At 46.5% G+C, this 16,218-nt stretch overlaps 1 protein-coding gene across 1 annotated transcript in view; it reads right to left on the bottom strand.

Moving 5' to 3' along the window:
- Window positions 1-5,639: 5,639 nt before the first annotated feature.
- The window catches only part of Smyd2 (SET and MYND domain containing 2), a 51,322-nt gene continuing 40,743 nt past the window's right edge, over window positions 5,640-16,218 (bottom strand). The window contains exons 11-12 of the mRNA XM_076548194.1: window positions 7,444-7,552; window positions 5,640-6,014 (exon numbers count right to left, since the gene is read on the bottom strand). Of these exons, the coding sequence (XP_076404309.1) occupies window positions 5,934-6,014; window positions 7,444-7,552 (190 nt within the window). The 3' untranslated portion in view covers window positions 5,640-5,933. The remainder of the gene's footprint in view (window positions 6,015-7,443; window positions 7,553-16,218) is intronic.

Raw genomic sequence — 16,218 nt, forward strand, 5'->3', positions numbered from 1 at the left:
CTCTACCACTGGGATGACACATATGTGCCACCAAGCCTTGCTTTGTTTCACGGGTTCCGGGGACTAAACTCAGGTCCTTGTGATCACGTGGCCAACACTCTCCTGACTGAGCCGTCTCCCTGGCCCTAATGTCTCCTACTTGAAGATCAGTTTTGAGCTGGGTGGTGGCGGCGGCACATGCTTTTAACCCAGGGGCAGAGGCAGCTGGATCTCTGAGTTCGAGGCCAGCCTGGTCTACAGAGCAAGTTCCAGGACAGCCAAGGAAGGCTACACAAAGAAACCCTGTCTCAAAAACCCAAAAAGGGGGGGAACAGTTTTGTAAGCAAAGACTGCTAGGAAACCGCCTTCTGGTTCCCTCCAGACGTAGTTATTTTCATTTGCAGTTTCTGGTGTCTTCACTGTGGAAGATACACAGGAGGAGCAAATCCCGGGAAAGCAGAGAAAACAGCCCAGAAATGGGTCTTTCTCGAACACTCAGAGGGAACCCTTATCAAGCCAGAAGCCCCTCCCCTCCCCCACTGTCCTTCTCTCAGACACTTTGTTGATGTGGAAGGCAAGGCACTGTGGAAAACCCATGTCCTTGGCTTTGCCCTTCAGCTTTGTGAGGAAGCTGAACTCATCGCCAGGTTTAAAGCGGTGACCCTTCTGGGTCCCTCCGGCCGCAGCACCTTGTGAAGAGGGTGAAGGAGGCTGTGTGCCCTTGGTGAGCGGGGGCCATGTTGACAACTGCCAGCAGCGTTAGCGTTCCTCCTCAGCCAGGGTTCTACTGCTGATGAGGCAGGGGCTTGACCACAGCAGCCCTTACAAAGGAAAACATTTCATTGGGGCTGGCTTACAGTTCAGAGGTTCAGTCCATTGTCATCATGGCAGGGAGCCTGGCTGCCTGCAGGCAGACACGGTGCTGGAGAAGGAGCTGAGACTTCTTACATCTTGACTCACAGGCAACAGGAAGTGGTCTGAGACTGTGGGCGTGGCTTGAGCATATGAGTCCTCAAAGCGCACCTCCACAGTGACACACTTCCTCCAACAAAGCCACACCTCCTAATGGTGCCGCTCCCCATGGGCTTACAGGGGCCAGTTACATTCAAACCACCATAAACAGTAAACCATTCACAACCCAGCTTGTCTCACCTATGAGTAGGAACACTGAGAGCCTCTCCTGGGCAAAAGGAGATGTTCATTTTAGCAAACATGGAAATATTTCCATTTTATGGTGACCTTGTCTATGGGACAATTACAACTCTTGAAATAAGAGCTACATAATATTATTGAAAGACACAACACAAGATAGGCCAGCGAGAACAGAGAGCAGTGAGACAGGCGGAGAGACAAGCCCTGAGGAAGCCTGGTTTATTCTCTTTAGCTGGTTACAAAAACAATTTCCAGTAGACACTTGAGAAATCAAACCATCACTGCAAGGGCTGGAGAGGCGGCTGGGGGTTAAGAGCACTGGCTGCTTTTTCAGAGTCCAGCACCCATATGGCAGGTCACAACAGTCTGTAAACATCACTTCAGGGGGTCCAGTGGCCTCTTCTGGCCTCCTTGGTTAGTTCATACATGTAGTACACATACATATATGAGGCAAAACTCATACACATAAAAAATTTAAAAATGTTAAAGCCAGCAGTACTTTCAGACCTGTTTGTCTCCAAAGAGAATATAAACAGAGCCAAAGAGGGAAAAATCTTTTTAAATATTTACTATAAATTATGTGCACTTAATGTGTCTGAGTATGCACATGAGTGCAGTGCCTGCTGAGGCCAGAAGAGGGTGTCAGATCCCTAGGAACTGGAGTTACAGGAGGTTGTAAGCCACCCAACAGGGCTGCTGGAACCAAACCCAGGTCCTCTGCAAGAGCAGCATGTACCACTGAGCCATCTCTCCAGCTTGGTGGGGGGGATGAAAAAGAACCCCTCAAACCAAAGAAGTATGTGCAAAAAACTGTATACACGTTTGCACAAGCATACATTAGAGTGATGAAAAGCGGGAATCTCAACGGGTTTTTGTTTAGTGATTTTACATTTTACTTTCCTTAGCTGTAGAAAATACAAAATCTAAGAACTGAGAAGACTGTGTTGGGCTGTATAAACAACTAAACCCTTTTTTGAGGCAAAAAATCTAGACAAATTGATAAGCTTGTCATATCTGTGAACAGGAACACTCTGAGGATGCTCAGCCTCCATGTCTCACTGGCTATGACCTGGAAAAGCCCCCAGCGGCCCCCTGGGTGGGAGAGAGAAAGAACCAGTTCTAAAGATTCTAGAGTTGTAGGGGGTGGGCTGTAGAGAGAAAGCTCAGGTTCTCTGCCCTTCCGTGGGACCTGACTTGTGGATCCCAGCATTCATGTCAGGAAGCTCACAACTGCCTGTAACTCCAGCTCCAGGGGATCTGACATCCTTTTCTGGCCTCTGAGGACATCCATATCTTCATGAAATAAGGAATCTTTTAAGAACTTGATTAAATGTAAAGTTGGGACCCTTACCAGATGCTGTTGTTTGGATACAGAACTTCCCTCCCAGGCTCATGTCTCTCATAGACTCCTGGTCCTCGGTTAGTGGCACCGTTTGTGGGGCTAAGGACCGTTAGGAGGCCAAGCCTTGCTGGAGGAAGTGTGTCTCTAGGGTTGGGCCTTGGGTGCCGTTCTCTGCTACGTGAGCAGCCAGGCTCCTGCTCCCACCCCGTGTGTTCCCTGCCTGCAGCTGCGTCTTCCCCTCCATAACGGACTCCATCCCTCCGGAACCCAAAGCCAAAATAAACCCTTTTCCCCTAAGTTGATTTTTGTCTGGGTGTTTTATCACAGCAACAGCAACTCAACTAAACTCTTCAAACAATCCTGGGTGGATCACAGACAGCTAAAAAGATGTTTTCTCCATCTAAAGATAGAAAACCATTCGCCTCTGCCCATTTATCATAAAAAGGAGGGGAGGTGGAAGTATTTTCAACAGGGAAGACCAGCGTCCCGATATACTTCAGGGTTGTCAAGTTCTGGAAGACACAGACAAAAACAGGCAAAGGCCAGTGTAGGATCCTAGGAAGGTGTGTGTTCTGGGCCTCTCGTTCCTGGCACACAGGTCCAAAAACCTTGGAATTTCCTGAATAAAAGTGAGGAAGGAGAGTGCTAGGAGATCCTTTTGTTCCAGGAGAACTCTATCACTGAGACCCTCCCTATCTACTAGGTACTAACGAGAAAATCTTATTATATTATAATTATTATTTACATATGTGTGTTTGCATGTGTGTGGTATATGTGCAGGCCTGAGCTTGGCATTGGGTGTCTTCCTCGATTTCTCTCCACCTATACTGAACCCTGATTTGCTTGGTGAACCCAGAGTGTACTGTTTCAGCTAGTCTGGCTAAGAAGCCCGCCCCAGGGATCCTGTCTCTGCCTCCCTCGTGCTGGGGTTCCAGGTGGGTTGCCACGCCCACCTGGCTCTCACAAGGGTTCTAGAGCGCCAGCCTCATTGCTCCCTCGCACCGACAAGGCCACTCCTGGCCGACCCCTCGGTAATACCCCCAGAGTGGAAGCTCTTCCTAGAGACCACAGTCCAATTGGGAGCTTGTAACACTCAGCTCCACACTTGCGCTTTGGTGCTGCTGACTGGTTGGCAGTTCCCTGTGTGATGGAACCTCCCTTAGAAACAGATGGTGGTGTCTAGGAGGCTGCTGTGAGCATTGTGGGCAGTGTGGCAGGCAACCCGCCCAGCACTCCTCAGACTGCGGCTTCTGCTCTGTTCAGTGTCCTTCATAACGAGCAGTTAACAGTGTGTCCAACAGTGACCCGGCCTGGGGAGCCGCTGTGGCCGACCAATCACAACTGTGCAGCCAGGCCAGATGGAAGTGAGTGACATCCTGCTGGCCAGCACTGAAGCCGGGGCAGGCCTGAGGGACTGAGTCCTCACGTGCACAGTTCCACGCTGCCCGGGTGGTAAAAGCACTGGACTGTTGCTGGGCGGAAGGACCACCGTTTGTGAGAAAACCACACATACATTCCAGTGTCGGCGTCAGAAAGGAGATCAGAAAACACCTCGGCCATCCATACCTACTTATACATGGCTTCTACCCACCTCAGCAACAAATGCATAAAATAGCTTCCACAATAGACGAACAGATGTTAGTGTTGTTTTTACAGTCTTAGAGGGAGAGGAAAACAGATACTTTTATTCTGTAAAAGAAACAGTCACTATTTATTCAGAATGTAAAATAATGTCCTATTTGGTCTGGAAATTACACTTCTAGGAATAGATCCCCTAATGCTACTACATATCAGCAGAGTTATGTTTAAGATGATTAATGTGAGCCAGGTGTGGGATGTACACTTTTAAGCCCAGCACTGGGGAGGCAGAGGCAGGCAGATCTCTGTCAGTTCGAGGCCAGCTTGGTCTACAGCGCAAGTTCCAGGACAGTCAGGGATACATAGAGAAACCCTGTCAAAAAGAAAGTAAGTTAGGGAGGGAGAGTGGGAGAAGAAAAGAAAAAAAAAAAACAGATAAAAACACATACCCAGTGTCTCGAGGAAATCAGGACATCTGCACTCTTACACTCTAAGGTTGAAAGAACAAGGCCAATTGCTAAGTGCAGGACAAGGTGCCCACTATTAAGCCAGAAAAAGCACTTGGGCTCGCCTTGGCGTACCCGGGGAAGGCAGACAGATGTGACCAGCGGCGTCTCCTCCAGGCTAGGGCGCCTTGTTTCTAATTTACTGAGAAATTGAAACCTTCATAACAGAAAGACGGCAGCCCAAGCTCGTGGGAAGCTCGGCCGTAGCACGTACACTGAATCGGCATTCTTCCAACACTGCGCGTCGATATGAAGACTGGGACTGTCTCCATCTTCTCCACGCACTGGAGAGGAATACAGTGTCCTGCATACAGGAGACGGTCACTGAAGGACCTCACCCGCTGTGTGTGCCAAACTGAGATTGTCCATATGTAGGTGAGGGAGAGAGGGGCACATGGGTGCTACCGTCAGTCATTCAAGCCATCTTCCGATGGTGACTGTGACAACCGGAGGCGTGTGGGGGGGGGGTGGGACTCTATTAAGTTTTACTGGCCATCTAGCGGGGAAACCCCTCTCTCTGGGGTGCAGACTTTCCTGAGAACCATCCCTGCCCTCGGGGTGCCGTGGGCTCCTGGCCTAGGGACTGCTAACAGGCCAAGCCTGCTGAGGTCTAGGCTGCCAGGCTGGCAGGAGCTGGACTCCTGCTGGCGTGGGGGTAGAGACCAGTGTTTGTTCACAACACACCGTTGGTAAGGAATTATTTTTTCCTCCTCAAGCTTACCCTGGAGTCCTTCCAAAACAGGAGAGTCATGCACAGGGAATAGTCCACGGAACGAGACGGGAAATGGCAGGAAGATGAAGCATTGCTAAGCATCTCTAGAAGGTGCCAAAGAGAAGCCTGGAAGAGGCCAAGTCCTGCCAGGGAGGGGCACCCAGGCCGGATGACTGTGCCTAGCACCTTCCCTCCTGCCCGCTGGCTTCCTCCAGAATCACTGTTCTGGGAAAGTAACTGCAGACCAAAGATGACTGGCCCCACTCCTGGGCAGAGACCTGGGCTCTAGGACTGAAGGAGCCTCCCCACCGCACACTCACGCACGCATGCACACACAAGCATGTCCTCACAGATGCAAGAAGACAGACACTTCAAGGACTGGCTTTTATTCTTTCCTCATTCAGCTCTGTGCAGAGCATTCCAACAGGCACGGAGGAAAAATAATTGCATTTTTAAAGCTCAATCTGCCCCCAAAATCTATATTACATGAAATCATGCCATGACCCTTACTAAAAAGGAAAGCACTGGAGATGAATTTAAGGCCAGAGCTGAACATGAACCTGAAGACACAGCACGAGCTAGGCTTTGCAGAAGGCTGGGGTGGCCCGTGGGGTTGGAAACATTCAAGTCCTCTGAGGTTTCTGAAGAAAAGCTGGGGACACAGTCAGTGACTCTCGATTTCCTGCTTGATCTCGGAGATGTACGGATGGTCCTTGCCGTGAGCTACTTCCATGATGGCAATGGCCTGGGAGAGAGCAAGACAAGGGACAGCTGAGCCCACCCCAGGCTCCTGGCCCACTGCGCCCAGTTCAGCAGGCCATGCTGCACATCAGCACTTCAAGACACAGCATGCAAGCAGCCTCTCATGGTCTCCTCCTCACCCTGCAGATACCCAGGAGGAGACCCAGAGGGCCTCACCTCACACCATGCCTTGAACCCACCATTCTAGACATTTTAGACTCACTGATGTTTTCCAATGGTGACCTAACTGGGTGTTCTTCCCTGGCGTCACCGAGACAATGGACATGACACTAATAGTCAATCACACAACTCACACGTCACCTTAGCCAGACCCTGATTCTTCAATCTGGGATGTGTGGGGTGTGACCCCATTTTCCAAAATACTCCACAGATGCTTTGGGAAATGTGGGGGACTGGGCAGACCAACTCCGAAGTCTCATTGCGCTGTCAACATCCATGTAAAAGAAAGGGATTCTTCCTCTCAGGAGGATGATTCCTCCTCGGGAGGACGAGCTCCCAGAAGGGGCTCTCCACAGGGACGGCAGGGCTGGGGCGACAGCTCAGAAAGTAAACTGTTGTCCCAGGCCCAGACCTGAGTCCCAGGCCCAGACCCACGGAAGGAAGCTGAGCACGGTGGACGGCCCAAGCTGGCACTGATGATGGAGGATCCTGGGAACGCAATGGCAGAGCAGCCTGCCCTAAATCTGTGACCTCCAAGTCACTGAGAAACTCTGCCAACACTGTGGACTATCTTGAGGGACAACCTGAGGTTGTCTTTTGTTTATAAGTACACCTGCACATGTGTACACGCGCACACACACACACACACACACACACACACACACACACACACACACCACATGCTTGGGGGCCCTGTGCCTTCAGCACAAGTGTTTTATCCCAGCACAGCTGGTGAGGGCAAAGCTTCCAGCTTCAAGGTTCCCACCTGAAGGACCACCATGCACCCTGGACTCCTTAGGTGGCCCCTTTGAGCCTTCCCCTCAAGAAACTCTACCTCACTGCTCTAAGAGCAGCCCACGTGACTGGCTTCCATGAATGGAGACCACAGTTAAGTTCATTTCAGAGTTTGCCCATGCAACATCCTAACCCTGAGTGACTCTCTAGACCCAGCCCCTGACTCCAGACCAGGCATTGGGTTCTCAGTGCAGGCAGGTGGAGAACTCTCCCCCTGCTCCCAGCTCAGTCCCTTGCTGTGTACACTCCTGTCCTGAAGGGCCTGGTTAGAACAAGCATGGGCTTCGCAGCGTACCCCGCCTCCAGCTGCTGAAAGCACCCTGGAAGGCCATGGCCATAGTCTAGAGCTGGTCGCCCTCCTCAACCCCTGTGGCCACCGGCCTCCCCGGCACTGGGGCGCATGTGAGTGCAAAGCAGACCTCACTGCCTGGACGCCCACCCTCAAGCCCGAAACGCACCTTCTTCAGGGCTCTCTCGCCAGCAGCCTTGTTCTCCAGGCCCATGTACAGTCTTCCCAGCTTCAGCCACATGGAGGCCACATTGAGGGAGTACACGGGGTAGTGCTTACTGGAAAGAGACAACACGTCACCACATCAGAGGCTGCCCAGCTCTCTACAGCAGCAGCAAGGCTTCCCGGCGTGCACCAGGTCCTGGGCCGAGGGTGGGGATGGGCTAGCATGCACCACCAGACACTGGAAGTGCTCTGCGGTTGGGGTTCAGGTGAAGCTCCATCAAAGCTGTTGGGGAAATCTTACCATGAGGTGTGCATACACACACCCAGCCCAGACTTTTGTATTTCAGCTACACTCGGGGCAAGGCACTGGGGAACTGGCAAAGCAAGTACTGCTTTCACAGGGGCAGCAACCAGGCCTCTCCCCTCACGCTCCCATCAAGCCAGAGAGGTCACACACACACATGCACACTCACACACATGTGCATGAAGAGCCCAACCGTCCGCTGTACCCTAAGCCTGTGGGAGCCAGAACACCTCTGATTTCTTCGGCTCTCTCTGCTCTCTAGCAGAGGACCGTGTGTCCGGGTCAGTGTTCTCTCTGGTTTGAACTCAGGTCTGCTTGATGGAGTATGCTTAAGAAAGAGTTCAGAAATGATCTGAATGTAGATTTACAGTCTACGTGTACAGCTGGCTAAGTGAGATCACTTTCACAGTTCTGCATGTATCCCATTGGCTCCCCATTAGTCACTGAACTCTTAAAACTGGTATTGTAACATTATCACAATGTTTTGCGCCAATTTTATAAACTTTACAGTGCAATATGTGTTCCTTTTCTGAGGCAAACCAAAGGTATATTTCTCAAGGTTCTGCTGCTATCAGCAGCGTTGATGGAGGATTTTTTATACATTTGTAATAGATAGAAATAAACCAGAAAAAAAGAAGAAAAAAAAAAGTGGTTGAGGAAAAGGTGAACACTGCAAGAATACTCAAAAGGGCTGAGAGTTGCAAACGCCAAGAATGGCTTTGCATAGTAAATGGAATAGAACAGCTCTGAACTATAGCTTACTTTTCCTGGTTTGGTCTGACAGAATGATTGAATGCTTTTGTACAAAAATCAGAGCCTTAAAAACAAGGATTTGGTGAGATTGTAAAATGGTGTGCCACTTTGGCAAAACAGTTTGGTGGTTGGTCAAAATGCAAAACATTGTTACTTTGTTATTCAACAATTCTACCCTTAGGAATATACCCTCAAACTACTGAAATGTTCACCTATGAAACATGTACATGAATGTTTACAGCAGTGTGTTGCTAATAGTAAAAAAGTTAAAACAACTCAAATAGCTATCAAATACTGGAGAGAAATAAAATGTAGCTTACTCATACAATAGAATATTATTAAGACATAAAAATGAATGAGAAACTGACAGATTAAATGACTTTGGTGAACCTTCATAATTTCATTTGTAGATTTTTCCATTTCTAATTTATAAATACATTTGGGGTTATAAATTATAAATGTACTGCCTCCTGTCAACATTGTATACTTCTTTTTTTTTTTTTTTTTTTTTTTGGTTTTTTTTTTTTTTTTTTCTTTTTTCGAGACAGGGTTTCTCTGTGTAGCTTTGCGCCTTTCCTGGAGCTCACTTGGTAGCCCAGGCTGGCCTCGAACTCACAGAGATCCGCCTGGCTCTGCCTCCCGAGTGCTGGGATTAAAGGCGTGCGCCACCAACGCCCGGCCGATTGTATACTTCTATTTGATGATTTCTGTGTCAAACATTATATGGAAATGTTTCCAAGTATTTTCTGTATTAACTGTGAATGAATAGAACAAAATAAATTGCCTGTGATGGAAAAAAAAAAAAAAAAAAAAAAAAGAAAGAAAGAGCCGTTTCCCTGGGAACGGAGCCCGGGACATAGCTGCGGGTGAGTGTCTGAGCAAATATGGAAGATGTACTTATTACAGGCAGTCTGCTCATTTCTGTCCATGCTGATTGTCTGTCCTGAAGGCTGAATTCCCAGGCAGGAGGCGGCAAGCTGCCTAGAGAAGCCTTGGGCTTGTAGTCCACCCACTCCCACCCCCCGAAGCTGAGGAAGGGGCCAGTGGACTGGGGTGCTATCTGCCTGTGCCCCTCTCTCAGGGGAAGGTTAGAGACCAGAGAACTTCCTCATCCCTCCAGGAGCAGCAGAGCAAAGGTCAGAGATCTCCCATTTAGCTCATGCCAGGAGCAGGTTTGAAGAGCTGGCTTCCTCGCTGGCTCCCCCTGCTGGCGATCGAGGGCACACTGGGTGAGTGGACGGCAGAGATCCAGGGGGCCAAGTTTCCAGGCCTGTCTTAGAGCCAGGGCTTCTCAGGCTCACCAGGATTACCCAGCATATTCTGGGGGAAGGGAACTTCCAGTCTAATGCCTACACTGTTGACAGCAGATTCCCCAAATGCCTAATGTACAGGCTGTGGGGGGCTCTGCCAGGATGGGGCCCCAGGCTTGGAGTGGCTGGCCAGAGGCAGATGATGGTGCTAGCTTCCTGTCCCCCACATTGATGTCTGCTAACCCTCTAGGGTGGGTGTGGGGCGTTTACCCACCACCCCCACAGCTTCCCAGAGTTTTCTTGAGTGCGAGCAACAGGAAATATTAGATAGAAGGATTTATAGCGGAGCATCTTGCGGAGATAAACAGATAGAAAATAAAGGATAGCCTCGAGAGGGCCTGGAACCTATTCCAACGGGGCCCGACTGTCTCTGGTCCAGGGTTTTTATAGAGACGCCAAGGGGTGGAGCAAAAGACCTCCTCCCCCAGCACAGCCAAGTGCAGACCATCTCAGACACCTGCACTCAGGCCCGTGGTCCTGATCATCCTCTATGAGGACCTGCTGGGTAAAGACACGAGGAACCCCAGAACGGGCTCCCACAGGTCCCCCCTTCTTAATATATAAAAAAATAACTATTAATGGCTTACAGCAATCTCCATAGCTGTTACACCTCCCAGTATGGGAGTAGAGGATGATATAGATGGCATTTCTCTTTTGAATTAGGTCCAAGGTGACCATAGCAGTCTTAGCTGCCTCAAGCCCTTTCTAAACCAAAACTCTTAAGGCGACTACAAACTTAAAGAATCCCTTAGCTTCATCATTACCATTAACAGGTTAACATAAATATTGCTATACATAATCACAATTCTCTCAATCTTACAACTCAAAGCAAACTCTTAACAGAACCATTAGAATTAGCATATATGGTGCTATATATAGTTAACAATTTTCTCCGTCTTACAACTTTAACTCAATCATTTGAATTTTCTTGTTAACATAGGAAAAACTTTGATGTATTTACATCAAACTTAAATATTTTCTTAACTCCACAAAACCAGGGTGCATTAATATCAATAGGTTTCTGCGAACATAATTCAATCTCATAGCTCCTCCTTTTCTTTATAATTTTTTAAACAGTCTCAAACCTAGTTAGAGGAACCCAAACTTATCTGTTTGAACAGTTCCATTTGTAACACAAAACCAGTTCCATAAGTAATTTCATTTTTACATAAACAGTTTCACAAAACAACTCATAAATCACCAGTTAATAAAGCATATACGCATACACAAAATTGCATCTTGATTCTAAGTAGAAATACATTTCTTCATTTAAACAGTTCCATTTTTAACCCAATTCCAGAAACCATTCCTAGGTCATTGCTATAAGTAAGCTCAAAATTGTCCCATTGCAATGAAATCTCTATTGTTCATTTCATTTAAGTACCAAAATTCAAATGATAAATTCTGGTACTAGCCTTCCAAATTTGAAGAAATCCATAACCAAAATCTTTTTGTAATTTTATCTCATTTTAAGTTCAAAAAGTTCAAGAAATAAATTCTGGTATCAGGCTTTCACTTCCAAATATGAAGAGACGTTTTACAACCAAAACTTTTTGCCGTTAACAATCTTTGTTCAAACAAGCGTCTCTGCAACTTTTGTTCTCACAGACAGACCTTTTTAGTTATAGTAATATTTTAGACTGCACCGTTTTTGCTGTTAGCTCAGGTTTTTCTGTACTGCATTGATATTCCACCGATCTCAGCTGCGGATGCCTTGTGCTGGTTCTGGCATCCGCCATTCTTAGCTTCTTAGTGGCTTCTGGAGCTTTTGAAACCATTCAGACTGCCTACTTTGCAGTCTACTAGGACACTATCTCCTGTGTCTCAGGTGTTTTCACCATATACATTAATAGACTCACACTTAACATTTACACTTTTTCACAAACTGACATAACATGTGCTTAAGCATAAACTCACTCAACATTTACACATTTTTACAAACACATATAATATATTAACATCTACTTATTTATACTTTAAGGAAACTATAGAACTACTTTAGCAAATATATTTCTTATTAATTCTTATATACTTATATTCATTCTATCTTATTTCTTATTTAAACTTACATTTACAACTAGCATCTTACAAGCTTATTACTACATGTCTTAAGACTACCTTAGATACTTCTTACAAGCTTATATTCTTAAAGGAACTCTATAGATCTATTTTACAAACTTATATAGGCTACCATTAGCATATATCTAACTTAGCAAACACCTAAAGATTTCTTAACAGATATCTAACAAGACAGAATTTCTACAAACTAACTTATCTTATTTTCATCTTTCTACTTCTTACTCTTAATTATTATCACCATCTCTATTAGAAAGATTCTCTTAACTAGACAGGAAGTACGTACATCATTTCTAAAGTTTAGAGTTTATAGTCAGCTTTGTTATAAAGCACTGGGATTTAGTGAGTGTTGTCATTATAGAGTTGTGATACTTGTTGCTAGGGGATTGTAACATTCTCGGGACGAAACCACACTCCAGAGTTGCCAGTTCTCTCAGGCGTTCCAGACCAGCAGAGATGCACTGTCAGCGGTAAACAGTTTTTAACTAGAGGCTGTCCCTTCACCCAAATTCATAATAGCTCCCCTAAGAACTTCAACTCAAACAAACGTTTCTATCACAGCAGTGCTTTTGGTTTGTTCTACTGAGAAACTTTACTTCACACTGAGGGTGAAATTACCATATTTAGCTGCTGTAAAGCTCTTCATCAAAAACTGCACAGCTATTAGGTGGTATTTTAAGGATTTTAAAGTGACTTGTTTGCTCTTATAGGTAGCTTTTTGTCATCCAACTGCCGTAAAAACTTTGCACAGCTATTAGGGTAAATAAGGCATTTTACCAATGGAGCCCCAAACCGCGAAGCACCTAGTTCCGTATCCTTTCAATTTTTCATTGGAACTGACACTTAAACCCTTAGACGACTTTTCCCCTTTTTCTTTTAAAAGCTGTATTTTAATTTTAGAGCTGACAAAAGTGTTTCAGGGCAATGTCGCCATCTTTAACAGAAAAACTACATTTCCCAGAATGCATTTCCCTTATGTCGGTCCATAATAATATCAGTCCCTTATATCAGTCCTTTATATCATTTCCCTTATATCAGTCATTTCCCATAGTTCTTTTTGGGTCTGAGAGTCAACTGGTTCTCTTTTACCAGACTTGCTTACAAATTCTTGCCCGGGAGGTTTGAACAAAGTTTTTTGCTTTTGCAATGGGAGATTTGAACAAGCATTTTACATTTTCAGCTATGGCACATTGGGAGGTTTCTATTCTCCTCAGCTGGCTTTAACAGGTGTTTCAACTTCATCAGACACTGGCCCCCGGATCAGATCCACACCTGCCTCGTTAGCGCGCATTGAGGCTGGCATTTCTGATAGCAACTTTGCTTGTGCTTGCCTTAGCCAGTCAGTGAAAAACAAGATCACGTACAACAGCTTTTCCATAGCTCTTTCAGAGAGATTTTCTCCCACTGATCTTATTCTCATTTTGCTTGTTCCTCCCCCCCCCCCCCCCAGATGCAGAGCTTCAGGTATCTGTCTGTGGCTCTGTACTTCTGCTAGCTGCTTTGGAGGTAGGGGCTTTCTTTTCTCCCCCGAAACTGCCTCAAACTCGAGCAACTTTGTCAGGTCATGCATTTTCTGGGGAGGAATCTGTTCCCTCTGTTTCTTCAGAGTATTTCTCCCTGACAGTATCCAGTTTGGTCTCAGTTTATCCCCTCTACCCCAGAAACAGTTTCCGACACTACAGTGGCGGCTTTCCCTGCTACTGAAGGTAGGGGCTTTTGTCCGTTTCTATTTTCGGGGTCTGTGTGGTTTGCGTACAGACTGAAAATCTAACAAGGGAGGTTTTTGCCATTTCTAAACTCCCATTAGGACAGGTGCTTTGCCTCATCAGGCCTTCACCTGGCCCAGTACCCCAGTGGGTTGCTTTTGCTTGTCTGGGTGCTCAAGGACAGAGCTTATGCCAGAGTCAATGGCCCCTCAGGGCTACACTCCCTCATTTCATCGGGAGTCAGTTGAAACAAAGCTTTTCTCAAAGAGGTGCTTTCTCTGACAGAAAAGAGCTTTACTCCTGGATAGTTCTGTTCTGCCCTGGCTGGGCTCTTTCCCCAGACAGCGTTCTGACTCGGCAGCACGACTGCTTCAGACACAGTTCAGCTTTACTGTTTTCCCAGAAAGGTCCTTTCTCTGATAGGAAAGCTTTTTTTCAGATTTCTTTTTGCAGCTGTGGACCTATCAACCCAGGACTTGTAGGAAAGCAGACAACTGTGCCGTTCCCACCGGCTTTAGCTTTGTTTGTTCATTAGCAATCTTCCCCTGGGTCCTGCACCTTCCTGCCTCAGCTCTGTGCTCCAGGAAGTTTACAACTGCAGGGACCCTAGTATCCCCGAAATGGACTCCAACTCAGAGACGCTGGCCAGTCGCCTCTGGGTTTTTGCTCAGAAGCGAGGATACAATGCTAACAGTTTCAGGGAATCTTTGCATAGGACATTAGGAGCACCTTTTCATTCTGAAACGCTCAAAACCTTTGTTGCCTCAGCTCGGCTGTAACTGTGAAACTTGGCTTTTTTCTTTTCTCAGGTAAAGTTTGCTGCCCTTTTGGGCTCTCTGTAGCTGTTCACCCTTGCTCTCCCCAAGCGTTTCCCTCAGGGTACTCTGACCCACTGTCTTTTACTAGCTTGAAGAGACAGAGCTTAGAAGAGGTTTTTAGGAACTTGTCCCTGCCTCCTGCATTGCAGGGAGGATTTTTAAAGCTTGAAAGAGAACTTAGAGGTTTTGCTGTCTTAAGTTTGTTGTTTTCCCTTAGAGCTAATCACAGGTGGTCCCCATACTAATATCTTCAGGTGATTCTAATTTTTGTCCTCTCTCAGAAGGACATTTAGTTTTTAAGTTTAAGAGAGCTTTTGAGAAAGATTAAGGCTTTTTAGAGAGATTTTTTTGCCCCAAATTTTCCAAGAAAAGCTTTAGCGTTTAAGAGAAAGATTTTTCCCCCCAGGAGAAAGACCAACTTTTCCCAAAACTTCCCAACTTTAAACTTTGACTTCTTACACCCCCATTTTTGCCTCAGGGAGAAATTACTTTCTCCTGCTGCTTGGACTTAGCATTTCAGCTGTCCCCAGGTCAAAAGCTTCCATAGGAAACTTTTTCTTCCCCAAAAGCTCCAAGAAGAGCTTTTTTACTACCCGAAAAGCCCAAAGAAAGATTTTTTTTCCCCAGTTTGCTTTCAAAGCCCCCAAAGTTAGAAAATTGACGAGTTTTTCTGTCTAGTTGCCTTACTTATTTTTTCCTACACAATCTTACACTTCTAAGTTTTTCCTAACTATATTACTACCCTATATCTTATACTTATCACAGATAGAAACTGAGAAAGGGATAGAAGATAGAAAATTTTGACAGAAGAGAATTTCGCTGCAGCATCGGACATCCTTCCAGTCCGCTTTCCTTTTCTCTCGAGGATAAAACCCCTGCCTCACCAAAAAATATATATAAAAATATATATATTCCATAACACCGGCATGCCTTTCCACTGGCAGGGCTGACTCAGCACTTTCACCAAAAACTCTGTATTAAAACTATTATTTTCCTTTATCTTTAGTCCCTATTACTTTATCTTAAGTCCCTGTTCATTTGTCTTTAGTTCCTGTTCATTTGTTTTTAGTCCCCCCTTTTTTTGTCCCTTTTTTTCTTTAGTCTCTTTTTTTTCTTTAGTCCCTTTTTTTCTTTAGTCCCTTTTTTTTTTCTTTAGTCCCTGTTCACGGCGCCATTCTGTGGGGCGTTTACCCACCACCCCCACAGCTTCCCAGAGTTTTCTTGAGTGCGAGCAGCAGGAAATATTAGATAGAAGGATTTATAGCGGAGCATCTTGCGGAGATAAACAGATAGAAAATAAAGGATAGCCTCGAGAGGGCCTGGAACCTATTCCAACGGGGCCCGACTGTCTCTGGTCCAGGGTTTTTATAGAGACGCCAAGGGGTGGAGCAAAAGACCTCCTCCCCCAGCACAGCCAAGTGCAGACCATCTCAGACACCTGCACTCAGGCCCGTGGTCCTGATCATCCTCTATGAGGACCTGCTGGGTAAAGCCACGAGGAACCCCAGAACGGGCTCCCACAGGTGGGCCATTTCTCCAAGTCATCATCACTACAGGCTGGAATCCCATCTTGTTTTATTTGACTCTGAGAAGACACCAGGCACCACGGCCAGCCCACTGATCCGGGAGGTCCTTGAGATGCCACTGGCAGAAGCGGATGGCATGCATGAGCAGTGGTGGGAAGCAGGCTTCTGAGATGCCCCCCCCCACACACACACACACTTCCACTCACCAAGTCACAAGTACCATTTCACACAGAAGAGGTTGGTGGGCACAGATGTAAATGACTGGCCTTCCAACTCTAGCCTGAAT

The sequence above is a fragment of the Peromyscus maniculatus genome, chromosome 11 (assembly GCF_049852395.1).
Source record: "Peromyscus maniculatus bairdii isolate BWxNUB_F1_BW_parent chromosome 11, HU_Pman_BW_mat_3.1, whole genome shotgun sequence".
Taxonomy (NCBI): Eukaryota; Metazoa; Chordata; class Mammalia; order Rodentia; family Cricetidae; genus Peromyscus; species Peromyscus maniculatus.